At 34.1% G+C, this 14,186-nt stretch overlaps 2 protein-coding genes across 4 annotated transcripts; both read right to left on the bottom strand.

Moving 5' to 3' along the window:
• Window positions 1-956: 956 nt before the first annotated feature.
• On the bottom strand, window positions 957-6,006 carry LOC100260456 (uncharacterized). 3 transcript variants are annotated; one of them, XM_010652751.3, is made up of 6 exons: window positions 5,775-6,006; window positions 5,391-5,609; window positions 1,756-2,769; window positions 1,608-1,673; window positions 1,334-1,532; window positions 957-1,195 (listed from the first exon to the last, which is right to left on the bottom strand). In XM_010652751.3, exons 2-6 carry the CDS (start codon window positions 5,391-5,393, stop codon window positions 1,131-1,133), a joined length of 1,347 nt encoding a protein of 448 aa, XP_010651053.1. In that variant the 5' UTR covers window positions 5,394-5,609; window positions 5,775-6,006; the 3' UTR covers window positions 957-1,130. The 3 variants fall into 3 exon arrangements, with proteins under 3 accessions (XP_010651053.1, XP_010651054.1, XP_059593434.1); XM_010652752.3 differs by having other exon boundaries at window positions 5,391-5,581; window positions 5,775-5,977; XM_059737451.1 differs by having other exon boundaries at window positions 957-1,532; window positions 5,391-5,581; window positions 5,775-5,982.
• A 4,266-nt stretch (window positions 6,007-10,272) lies between these two features.
• Window positions 10,273-11,188, bottom strand: LOC100265533 (zinc finger protein ZAT11). Its single transcript, XM_002284348.5, has one exon. The coding sequence runs from the start codon at window positions 10,906-10,908 to the stop codon at window positions 10,429-10,431; it is 480 nt and encodes a 159-aa protein (XP_002284384.1). The 5' UTR covers window positions 10,909-11,188; the 3' UTR covers window positions 10,273-10,428.
• Window positions 11,189-14,186: the final 2,998 nt, after the last annotated feature.

The following is a 14,186-nucleotide window of genomic DNA, read 5'->3' as shown; positions in this document are numbered from 1 at the left end:
AATCTGAAGGAGTTGTAGCCTTCTGGAACTACATGACATCAAAGCTGTCTAATGGTTGCAAAGGAGGTCTTGAAAACAATTACAGCATTTAAAAAAAAAAATTTATTTAAAATGCGAAAATTGAAAAATTACTTTGGAAATGTCATACTTGTTTTTGGGGAGATGATTCCAGTTTAACTATCAAATTTTAAAATTATCTTTGTCATAAATCCGACATTGTTTTTACAATTACTATCTGTAATTGTAACAAATGTTTTATTTAAAAAGGGGTTAGAATATAAAAAAATTCGTTGCTCATGCAGGTGATTACTTGATCAAATTGAGCCCCATCAGTAATTGTATGGGCCAATATTTAAGTGCAGCCGAAATTTCAAAGGCCAAGTATGTCCTTGGACATGGTTGATGCCTGATGTGGTAACCCTAAAACCAGGAAACCCTGTATGCAGTGGAGGTCATAAGGCGACTTGTCTTCCATCTGATCTACTGATCCTTGATGCTCTCCCAGCTCTTTTGCGCTTCCTCCCCACCTCCAAATCCATTTCCTCCTGGGCTCGTTCTTTTCCAAGCTCCACTTATTGTGGGGTAGCTTGATAATTTTAATGAAGAAACTTCCTTCGCACAGGAGCTTCTTGAAGAGGTACCAGCCACGTCAATGTACTCGTTAACTGGTTGCCACATTTCCTTTTCACTCATTCTCAAAGAAAAACCACCCTTTCATTCGAACAAGTTACATGCCAAAATCTTGAAAAGATCTTCCAATTAAACAAGTTTTAGTAGTTGGTTGGAAGAAGGAGCCCAGACTGAAACAAAGTTATGTTATAATAATATATCAGAAATAAACCCTAAATAAAACATCCCTGCCAGTCATGCATTGAACAGCTTAAACCCTGGGCGCATTCTGTTCTTTCAGGTGGCATTAACCACACATCTTTACCAAGATACCTTCCAAAACAATATTAGCAAAACCAATCATGCCTCAAAATAACAGAATGCATCGCTTTGGCAATGTCAAATGGCACTTCACAGTAAACACAGAACTTATTAAAAAAAAAAGGAGTATTTGCTTCAATGCACATGAAAGAGGCTACCCTATCTTACATTCTCATCCAGGCTCATTAACAATACTCCTTTCATAGATTCAGTTCCTCCTTTCCATAGATACGCTTAAGCTCCCGTGTAGCTGCTTGAAATGATTCTGCATAAGAGGAACACAGAAAGAGATAGAATATAGTACTGGCACTAACACATGGTGGGGAAATCAATGAATTTCCAATTATTACAGGGAAGGAGACAGTAAACTTCATGGTTGTTTTGATAGTAGAATTTATGTTACCTTTCCAAATGCGGAAGGACTTCTGATTAATCGGAGATCCAGTCACTGTTTGAATGGCATCGAATAACAAGCTCTCAGGGGTGCTCCTTAATTCTTGGACAATCTGATAAATAGTCTTCCCATTCTCAAAGTAAATGTGATTATTTGGGTGTTTTGTTTTGCAACCAGCATGACGCTCAAATTCATAAGCGTTGAGTACCTAAAACATAAACCATTTGATTCATCACTACGGTCTAGAGAGTCAAGTCAAACAACGGAACTGGGGATGACTTACCTTGTTAAAATTACATGACTGACACCCACAAAGATAGCCAGAGCCTTTTATGATTCCATGAAGCTCCTGTTTATGTGCACAGATGTAACCATGACACTGAAATCACAATTATAATGAAGAAACACATACAAAAAGGGCCAAAACTTACCTCTCGTGACAAGGAGACATACTTCACAGGTACCCCATCAAGCATACCAGTTGATATCAAGGTTCTGACGTTTGACGGGAAGCTGTTTGGAGCTTCTTTCTTAGACATCTTAAATTCTGATTTATTTTTGGAAGCAGACTCAGGTCTTAATTTAGCTAACTGCGCAGAACTTAAAGTTCCATTAGCATTTGATGCATCCAACTCTCTTTCACTCTCTGTGTCTGATATTTGAACTGAAGACTGATATAAGCCATAGCTGCTTATGGGCCTGGCAAAGGGGATATTATCAGGTTCATCATGATAGCTACCAAAAGATATGGTATTGGCATCCCCCTTATTATAAGGGTGACCCATTGGTATATCATGGTCTCCAGTGTTGTATGTGTGACCCATTAACTTGTCATTCTCATCCTCCTTATAGTAGGCTGCCCCTATTGACATAAAACTGGTATCACTCCCCCTGTCATAGTCCTGAACTGTGGGTATATTACTGTGAATTTCCCTATCATAGCTATGTCCCTTTGATGCATTCTCACTACTATCAGATTCCCTAACCTGATTGACTTTAACTTTTCTAATTCCACCATAGCTGAGACATGTTTCAGGGTCTTCAATAGCATTAGATATAGACAAACCAACAGATGAATCATTTCCAAATTGCTCATCGATGTCCCTGCTTCTTGAGCCATCTGTTCCAACAGGAGAGATATTCCTTTCCGTGAAATTGACAGGCCTAGCTGTCTCAGGTCCAAATAACCGGTCAATGAATTGGTTTGGAACTGAATGAAAACTAGAAGTGTTCTCCCATGGAGAACCATGTGCATTCGAAATTCCGGAAGTTGATTTGCTGCTTGTGGAATGTACTGCTTGCTTTTTGTTGGGAAACAAGCCTGGTTCAGCAATATCTGCAAACCATTGATGAGACCGCTTTGGTTCAATCCTGGAAGGGTTGTCAAATGTTGTATCCCCATCAGATAAGTGTCCAGCACCCTTTGGCATCCAAAAACCCTTGTTCTGAAAAGAATGCCATACATAATCCTTAGTGGTGTATCCTGACACATTAAGAGAAGTTGATCTAATCTACGTGGCTAATTCAAAAGAGAAAAAAATGAGAAGCTGGAGGGAGGGAGGGGGCTTGGAAGGAGAAGAAAGAGAGAGATCCAGATAATAACCAAAACCATAAATGGGTTATACAGAGGAATGATTTGTGTCAGTATGCAAACTCCATTTTTTATCAAGGTTTTTAAAAAACCCACTATTGACATTCTTTCTAATTTTTGGCTGGTGCTGGGGAAGAATAGGCAATAACTTATAATAGTTCTACAATTTTTTTAAATATTATATCACTAAGATATTATTTAAACAAATGAATAAGTAAGAGTAATGTAATATCATCTGGATAACCTTACCAGACACTGTGACAAAAATTGAAACAAAAAAAAAAAAAGAGCATAACAATCCTGATCCCTTAAAACATTAATAATTATAACACCTTTATAAAATCAATCGTCCAGAATATGAATTTCAGGTCAAAGCTAATGGCCAACCCTGATTTTGAGAAGAGAGAGACCCCCTTTCAGAAGAGAATTAGACACATGTCTAAGTAATTTGCCAATGTGATGAAAGTAAGAACTTTATTATAAGGAAGACTTAACATCTAATCAATTCACAACCACAAGAAGCTAGAATAGGCATGCATATATATAAACACACACAGCTGGGCACAGAGACAGCACAGTGCCTCTTTTGGAAGAGACTAAGCACATGCTTGCATAATTTGCCTAAACGTTGAAAGTAAGAAGCTTCTGTTAAGATAAACATATTAATTCAGCTTCTCCAAGTAAACTGTTAATGAAACAGAGGACTTTAAGTAATTTCTAAACTCATGTACAAAAGTATGAAAATCCAACGAAAAAAAAATTATTAACATCTATCAGTTCACATCCAGAATCAAGCTAGATTAGGTGAAACATTTTAGTCTTTCCTTTTCAAATTAAAAACAATCTCAGTTGACCACAACTAAGTTGTCTTGATATCATTCTAGAAAAAGAAAACATTTTCACATTCCCTTTAAGTGGCAACAACTTCACTGGATCATGAGCAGATCACATCAAAATACCAGACGTGCAAGGATTATGGTTAATTTAAAATATTGAAAATTAGGCTGGTTTAATGGCTGCAGCTCTAGCAGCATGGCTCAAGTTGGACATCAATCCAAGCCCACCCCAACTTGGCCTAAGGTTAGATGTTTCAGCTAATGTCAGGATAGACTGGTTTGATTGAATTGCTCAGATTAGGAATTAATTTCCTCTTTGATTTGTACATTTTCATTAATTAATAACTCAATTACATGGTTAAGAAGTTAAGCACACCTAAAGAGTGATTTTTACAAAATAATGAATCTATAAATAAGACTTGAAATATATTGCAAGGATAAGATGAAAGCATGTCACAAATACTGAATAATGATGGTAGTAATTTTATACAATAAAAACAATTCACACTGATTTTATGTACTAGATGTGGTAAAAGAAAAGTTAAGATAGGCCTAACATTCCTAAAAATGTCAAATGACACTGGTAATTTCTCAGAAATTCAGCTTTTTGTACATTTTCAAGAAACATTGAACATATTAAATGTTCATGGTCATGTGACATAAACATGTATAAAATGATAACATCAATACAGGCAGAGTTCCAGTTCGTCAATGCCTAAATCCAAGCCTCATAAAACCTTAGGTCAAGATAGAATTTTACCTCAATTTGGTTTTTCTAAGGTGGAGTTGAGTTAAACCCATTTGAGTTGCAACACCACCGATCCACTTCTAATGAACCCAAAATATATGGTTAAATCTACAACTGAGGCAGCTCAGGCTGGGCTAGAGGTCAATGCTTCAATCCAAGACCAACCCAACCTGAAGTTGGGATTTCTCAACCTAGGTTTGCCCTTTTGGATTGAGTTTGGTCCGGTTGGGTTCTAGTTATCTCAGTTGCAATCCTATATATATGGTCTATACACCTAGTTTCTTCTAGTGCATTTTGCATTAGCATAATATTTCATATATGCAGTAAACAAGTTCTAGACCAACATCAGTTGGTCATAACATGAATGATGAGGCCTCATCATTACGTTTGGGACCATAGTTTAGTTTATCAATGCCTTAACTACTTTTTGTTAGAGCTTATTTTTCATCCAACCAAATCATCAAACAACCATGTAGCATTTTACTGCCTTTACACAAACCTACCAATTACATAATTATAAATAAATAAATAGAGGTCTAAAGAAAAATGCTATGTTTGGTTCGTGTAAAATTTCAGGGACAATGCAAATGAAAGAAAAATATAAGAGAAAAGAAGTGAAAGAAAATAAAAAATATATTTAAAGTTTATTACTTTTCCAAATTCTTAAAATTTATTTCATTTATTTTTCTTTCTCTTTTGAAAATGTATAATTTTAATTATATTTTACTACTTTTCTCTAACCAAACATTACATAAATGTTCCAGTGAAAGTGTGAGATAACACTTCCTCAAAGCAGTTTCTTTTTTCTTTTTCGTAAAGCAATCATTTCAAATTAAGGCGCAAAATTGAAACTGTCATAGAAATGGTTCAAATAAGAAGCTTTCAACGTACCATTTTGGTTTGCCCCTTATACTTCCGGCAGAGAAAATGTTTAGTGATTCCACTTTTCCCTTTGGTCTACCAGGTGTGAAAATGATAGTTTCCAAATTCGAAATAAATTAAGTCCCCTCCGTGCACGGATAAAGCCATTGATGCACGCTCCTAGCTATATCCACGCAAATGAGTGCGAAAATGAACATTGTCTGCAATTGTTCCGCAAATAGTCACACCCTAAAATGTGAATTCCACCAAATTTCAGAAGAAAACTACTTGTTCAGAGGAACTGCTACAAAGCACATGGTTCATATCTAATTTTGAGGCCGAGACATACCACGGAAATTGTTGCCCTAACCCTAGAAACGAATATGCGTTAAAGAAGAGGCCGGCGATCCGTACCTTTGGCCGGAAGACCTAAGGAGCAGCTGATATTAGTCGAAATCCGATGAAACTTCTGGCGACGCTGTAACAGCGGAGAATGGCCGGCGATCAGACGGAGCGAAGGGCGGGAAGTGCTAGAGAGAGAATTGATATGGTGTGTGGAGGAGCACTAGATTTTTTCTCGCCAATCAAGTATAAAAATAGTCTCGACATACATTTATCATAGCCGTACACATGCTTTTCTATGGATCAATCAAGTCCGTATAATTTGTAGACTAATTTTTCTGAGCTATTTAGGTCAAGTTGATGTAATCCAAAGGTATCAGCGATTAATACGTGTCAAAATCCAATTGTTCAGAATGGAAAAAAGTCAAAGAATGCTTTGAACTCATTGCTTTTGACACGTATATTGTTTTAATCGGTGGGCTTATGTGTGGGCCCGGCCTCTAATGATTATGCAATCTCAAAGTTTTTGTAACCGCTCAGGTTTTTAATCAAAGTTTTTAAAAATGATCAAACAAACCAAAATGTTCATACTTTTTATAAATAAAATAATTAATTATGATAAAAATTAATTAAATATATTTTATTTAACATTTATTAAAATATCAAAATTAAAGTAGTAAGAATGATTTTTTTTGTTGTGAAGATTAATTTTATTTTTGTGATAAATAAAATATAAATGAAAAGTCTTGTTATCTTGAGGTACGAATTTGTCATTTATTTTATACAAAATATAAACATATTTAATAAATTTTATTTTAAATGATAACAATTTTTTATTTATTTTATATATATTCTTCTTATATTTATACTTTAAATGTATTTTTGTTATATTTTTTATAGTTAGATGACAAATTTCATACATTCATCATCATTTTTTTTTTTTTTGCATTTTAGTAATATTTATTTTATGCCTTAGTCATATTTTTTTGTACTTTTATTATTATTTTTTTATATAGTCATTTTTTTCATACCGAAATTAGTTGCATATTTCTCAACTTAGTATTTTGGTATCTTAATTACATTTTTATTCCTTAATATCTTAGTCAAATTCTTCATATCTCAGTCATATTTTTTTATACCCTAATCATTTTTTTTAATACTTAAATCAAAATATTTTTTTATACCATAATATTTTACTCACATATTTTATACTTTAATCATATTCTTCATATTTATATTATATTTTTCATTCTTTAATACCTTGATAATATTTTCGATACCCAAGTTACCATTTTCATACCTTAATACTTAGGTCATATTTTTCATATAAGTTATATTTTTTGTACCTTAATATTTAAGTTACTTTTTTGTTAATATCAAAATCATATCTTTGTACCACACCCATATTATCAGTATCTTAATGCCTAAATCACTTTTTTTCATATCTTAATCTCTACACCGCATTTTTCTTATTTTAATACCTAGGTCACATTTTTTGGATTTAGGTCATATTATTTGTACTTCAGTACTACAGTCACGATTTACTAATACCCAAGTCACATTTTTTGTACTCAGGTCACATTATTTGTACCTTAATATTTATATTATTTTTTAATATTTAAATTACTAGGTCACATTTTTCATACCTTCCTACTTAAATCACTTTTTTGGTACCTCACTACCTACCTAATTCTTATTTTCATGCTTTAACTTAGGTTATATTTTTGGTATCTTAGTGCCAAAGTCACTTTTTTAATACCTTAATATCTAGTTCATATTTTTTTTATGCCTTATTACTTAGATTAGTTTTTTCATATTTTAATATCTAAATCATATTTTTTGGTATCAATATCACATTATTCATAACTTATTACCTATATCACCTTTTTTGCATCTTAATAATTAGGTTATATTTCCATACCTAGGTCACTTTTTTAATTCCTTAGTATATAGGTCACAACTTATACCTTAATACTTAGGACATTTTTGTATCGTACATAAGTCATATCTTTCATAATTGGGTCATATTATTTGTATCTTAGTATTTTGAACATTTTTTCCATACATTACTTAGGTTATTCTTTGTATAAAGATCACTTTTCCTTTTTATTATTATCTTAATAGCTAAGTTATATTCCTCGTAATCTATTTTTATTATGATATATTATTTTTCTTTAATTTTATTTTTATAAAATTTCCAAGATTTAGATAAAGAGATAGAATGTGTATTTCCATATCATAAATGAACAAAAATATAACAAACAATAATAAAATATTATTTTTACAAAAATATAAAAATGATTTTTCAATTAATCGGTCTTGAGTCTTAAAATCCCCATACTATGGTTCCTTGTGGTGCAAACTCGATACTGCATTAAGTTAGGGAGTTGCGATAATAGCTTTGCAACCTAAAGCATGTTGCCCTCTTAGGTGCACAACACTAAGTAATCTGAGCCAACCCACATTATTGACTAATGGTGGATAATCATATTTTTTAGAGACACTAAAAATACAACTCCATGAATGAGCAAAATGAAGGTTGCATTAATGATAAAGATCTTTGGGAAAATTGCTAAAAAAAGATTTAACATGTGGGAGGGTGGTCATAGATCATCTGTTTTCATTTCCTCCCTATGGAGCACAAAGTTACTTAAGGAAAAAAAATCTCTCTCTCGACACCTCAAATCAAGTTTTTGTTGCAACATGCTATGTTTTCTTCCCTATAACTTGTAGGTTGATGGGTCGCACACCCGATACACATGTTTTGACTTTGTATATCCATAACTCAAAATAAGTGACCTAACGGTAGCAATTGGACTAAACATACCAATAGTCACTAGATTCATAGGAAGGAAAGGTATTGGGGAGAGAGCTCCCAATATTTTCATTTACAAACCTTTCAATATATTACTAAAATCACGATTTGTATGCATGTAATTAAAATATAATAAATATTTATGCTTAACAAATATAATTATATTTTTTATGGAACATATAAAATAAAAATAAAATATGTATATTTATATTGTGTAAATTTTGAAATTAAAATATGTTAAATGAAATGATTATTTTAAAAATGTGAATATAATCATATGGTTGGGACGTATTTTTTATTTATATTTTTAAAAACAAAAAATAACCTGAAATTCTATTTAAAATATAATAATTCTTATAAATTTATCTTTAAAAGATATTAATTTTTTATTTAGATTGTCGACATATTATTGAGATTGAGGTGATCCCTTGGTGCTTAATTTATAAAAAGTTATAAATAATTAGAGAAATGGTGTAAAATCACTGTAAATTGATAAATGACAAAAATAAAATGAGCAAATTCTTAATCTACGTTACGCCGGGTATTGCGCGGCTCAATGATTAATTTTTAAGACGCGGCAACAGAATAAAACGACACCGTTCCACCCGAGAAAAGAAGTGGCAACCACTTCATACCCTTGATTTCCTAGATCTTGTGCTTTTGTTGAATGTCAATCGGCTTCCGGTGAACTTTCCGACAATGATACACCGGCAGTAAACAGACAAGTGGGTAGCAACCCAGTTGACTCAGGAAATTTTTTAAACACGTCATAACTGAACAACTTGATGAGATTACGGTTTGGATGGAACTCAAATTTTACTCATTCCAATCCGGCTGCACATCTTCTATACCTATTAATTATATAATCTAATATCACATCAAACTCTTTAGTTTTAATGAGAATAATGTGGAATGACCCGTCTGGTCTTGCACGGCATTTAAAACACAGGTTAAAAGAAATTTATATTCTCTATCGTGAAATATCACATTATGTTTGAAAATCATGTCAAGGGAAGTAAGAGGAAAAATACCAAAAAATACAAAATTTTTGGACAAGCATCATAATAATTGAAACAATAAAATCTACTGTATCAATAGACTTTAACAACGACTCGAACACCAACAACAACCATTGGAATATGATGACTCATTTTTTTCTGCATGGACTTAGAAATCTACTAACCTTGATGATAGCAATTCATGATCACTTAGAGAAAAAAATCCACATATTACTTGGAATTTGAATCTTGATTATTATTTAGCCATAATAAAAGTTTTGTTTCTCATCACTTCTTATCTTTAACATATCGGCCTAATCAAATTTGAATAATAAAATAATGTTCGAAGATAACTTAAGATAATGAGTAGAGAATTTATCGAGGAAGATTCGATCATTAATTAATTATTATTTTGTAAATTATCTGTATTAATTACATATATAAAATGCTGGTATAAAGTACATATAAGTTTATATATGGTGTAAATAACATCCAAAGGAGGTGTATATTCAGTTTATATAATAACTTTGTTGAGTCTTTTATACGAAACCTGATCATATATGAAGAACAACCCTTTGAAGAAGCTTCAAGGAGAGCTTAAACAGTGATTTCAAAATTGTCTGATATGGATTTATGGGAGAATTATATGGATCATGCCTAGGTTAAAACACAATCAACCTCTGATCTAATTTGGCCAGCGGGATTTGCATTCAATGATTTGCAAAGGTCAAATAAATCAAGAAAAAAAAATCAGAAATTTATCAGTAATCCATGTATATATATATATATGTGGATAAAGAACCACTCTAATACGAAAATCTATATCTACAAAAGATCAAGATCTCTATAAAGAATCATGAATCTACCAGTCTCCATAAATACAAACGAATAAATATAAGTCATGGCCCAAAAATTACAAAATACAATCCACCATATGAGGCACCTTCCGGAACTGAATCTTCAAATCATTTTCCCAGGGAGTTAAATTCAAGTCCAAATCCAAGGACAAAACTCTCTCGTCACTCGTCTTCTTCACAACCGACACCGGCGTAGGGTTATGGATCTCAGACCTGTGCCTCCTCATGTGGCCGCCCAGCGCTTGCCCAATCGCGAACTCCAACCCACAAATGGAGCACTCATGAGTCTTGGGCTTCGCAGGCGAGGTGGGAAGCTGCAGTTCGTCGCCCATGAGCCTGGGCTTCTTGTGGCTGGCTCTGTGACCGCCCAGCGCTTGAAATGAAGGGAATTTTCTGTTACATGTCTTGCACTCGAACACACGACCCGGGAGCTGGTTGGTGGATTCGGATTTTCCCACCCTAGACAGGAGCATCAAGCAGTTGGCCATGGCTAAGGCCTCAACCTCATCGACTCCATCAACTCTGCTTCTCTTCATATTATAGTATGAAAGCAAACCAATGCTGAATGGTTAATGGAACGTGGATGAAAGAAAGTTGCTTGCAGAGTGCGGTATTTATAGGAACCAGAAATGGTCGAGAATGACGAGTACGACTTTATGAGGTTGTTGATGTGAGGGAAATGAAATGACAGATGTACCCTCGCTTGAATTTCTTGTGGGCTAAGTAAGCAGGAGTTAAGGTGTGCATAAATAATGGACGAATGAGGGGCAGTGAGTGTAGCGCCGCCAGGTGACATGTTTGCGTGACCGCGTAATTCAAGGGAACGTAACCACTGGGAAGGAGGAGTTTTAATTTGAGCTTCTGGGCCACGAATCACGACCGTTCTAGAAGGGTTCTCAAAAGCGCGTAAAAGACACTTTCCGCTGTCGTGGGTGTAAGGGCAGTTGAAGTGTGGGGTGGGTCTGAACTCTGCTTGGGAGCTTCCCTCTAGTCTCCAGTATTTTAGAGTCAAAGTTGACACGCGCTCTGAGAGCACGTATGCGATGAAGTAAGATCTTGAGTTTGAATAAGAAGGGAGAGAGATAGAGGAGGTGAGTCAGCAACAGAAAGGAATTGTATCAAGGAGGAAACGTGGAGCACAAGTTTGTGCAGTCCCACCAAGACACTGTCTTATCTCACTCGGAAGATCCACGCGGTTCGGCAAAAATTAGGTAGGGGCGATTAAGCTTCCTAATATGGTTTCACACTCTCCCAGTAGGAAAGTGATGAAAAACTTTCCTTAATTGATGTCCCCAGAAAAACCTAGGAATATTTTATGTTATCAAAAATGCTTGCATACGCGTATGTGTCAAGAAGTGGGTGGATTCAGTTACCTAGCCACACTTGAAAGTTTGAACCACATCTGACGTGAAACTTCTTGAGAAGTTTCCTTACACTCCTATTGAAGTAATAGACATGGGTTAAAAAGCTTCACATTTTTCCCATGAATGCCACGCTTTCCATTCATTAAACTTATATGCCTTTCATTGTGTGACCCATGTGATAAGCTGAGAAAAATGGAGCATCTTATGTCATAATTTTCTCATAGTGTGAAAGGGGTTTTTCTGGTTTTTCTTTTTTCTTTTTAGTTTTGATAAATAAATAAATTGTTTGAGCATGCATCATCCCTTATGTCATTAGATTTAGATGAAAATAGGAAGCCACAATGAACAAAATTCTTTACCCTTCTAACTTTGTTTTTATTTCAAAGTGAATTCTGAAAATTAATAAAAATGAAATCAATTTTATTTTCATTTATTAATATGATGGGATTATTTTCTAGAACATGAATTAAAATATTAGGTTTTGAATCACTTCTTCTACACGATCCGGTGATTCACACCCATTCTTATCCCATTCATGATTTACATCTATTTTATTATTTTATTTGCATTCCTAATATATCAATCACGTAAAAAAAAGCAATCTTGTAAAAAATCAATTGATATTTTTATACAAATCTCATTTGCTCAAATTTTTAATTTGATTTTAAACTACATAAGATTGATTTACTCTATTTCACAACTTTTGTGGTACTAATCTAAACTGAATAATCTGGGATAAACATTTATATAGATAATGACCACTAAATCAATTTTTCCATTGACCCATTTTAGAATTATGAAGCTTCTTACGTATTAATTTGTAATAAGATTTTTCCAAGGAGGGATCTTTATCTTGGACACGTTAATTGTATTGTCATAACTTATATATATATAATATTCAAAATGGTGAAGAGGAAAAGGTGGAGTCATATATATAAATATATTTGAATGAGAAAAACTTCATTGTTAAAGTCAAACCAAAAGCTGAGTTAGACGAGCAAGACTTCTAACTCTAATGAACTTGTTACTATCAACGAATGCTGGTTTCGTTGTTAATATCTGTTGATACGGCAACTATTTTCGTTTCCCAAAAGCCGCAGCATTGCATTTGCAGCCGCTCGTGGGACTGAATCCTCATTTCATGAAGGCTCTTCTCATGTTTCCACTTAGCCATCCTTCCAGGACGCAGACTTCCCAGAACTCCTTTCACATGATCATTGGTAGACACGGTAGGAGGAAATTAGCTTGAAAGCGTCATGGTTCAGTTTCCATGGGGTAGCAGTCAAAAACGGTTTCTGCCGAACCTTCCTGGAAATTGTTGCTAACCTTACTTTTTAAGTCTTTTATGTTTACTTTTTATGAACTGTCCACTTCCCAGCAAATTGGTCTATTGGTCTATTATATCCTAAAAGTGACGATCCATGCCATTCCTTTCTTCTCCAAAATTTCCAGACAACTACCCTTATGTTGAATAGTGCGAGAGGTTTACGACTTGTATTCTAAGAGGAAAAATATGCTTGCCTGTGAGTTGATATTATATGAATGTGATGGCGTCACTGTGAGACAAACTATGCGTAGATGGGAATGGGAGACTCGTCCATTCCCATTGGTGATTGGTGAGAGGGCCGGGGTTTATGCAGGAAGTCAAAAGATTAGAGTTGGATAATGAATGTCCAGACTTCACCTAACAAAGCTGCAGGCTTTCTGATTCAACAAGTTAAATCATGGGGTTTGAAGTGGGAAGGAAGATATTAATAGTAATATGAAAGGAACGTGCCGTCGGATCTAAACCTTTTAGTCAATGGAGTGGAGGGTTTAGAGCTTATCGAACCGTCGGCAAGGCAGCCAACCGTCAGCAGTGATGCTAAAACCCTATAGTGTTTAGGGTAAACAAGTTGACGTATCTGGATATGCTTCAAATTGCTTCTTCTTCCACTTCCATGTTGGATATATCTGCCAACTTCTAGGCCTATTGCTTTACTGGCAGTAGAAGAAAAGTACAAGTTATTTTGATATTGATGTTCTATTTAAAAACTATATTCTATAGACATATACTTCTAGACATTCTATTTAAAATTTTTTTTTATCAAATTGGGGTTTTTGTATAAGAGGATTCCATGACAATCACTTGGAATGTCTTTTTCAGTTTCCAACCCCAGGCTTAATCTCATTTCTTCTCCTTCCTGTCTTCCATCCTCTTTCCTTGCTTCCTGATTGTTCTTCTCTTTTCCTTCATCCTATCATTCTTCCCAACTCAATTTTGATAAATAAATAAATAAATATATAAAATCCATGACTATGATGGCAGTTATAGCCGACTCCATTTGCTGATAGTCCACGGTTTGATTATAAACTAAGAGTCTTTAAAAAAAAAGGGAAACATAAAATCTTTAATTAATGATTTTTATAATAATAAAATCGATAATTTTGGGGATAAAAACCCATTATGC

This window comes from Vitis vinifera, chromosome 6, assembly GCF_030704535.1.
Source record: "Vitis vinifera cultivar Pinot Noir 40024 chromosome 6, ASM3070453v1".
NCBI classification, from domain to species: Eukaryota; Viridiplantae; Streptophyta; class Magnoliopsida; order Vitales; family Vitaceae; genus Vitis; species Vitis vinifera.
This window is presented reverse-complemented; position numbering and strand designations above follow the sequence as displayed.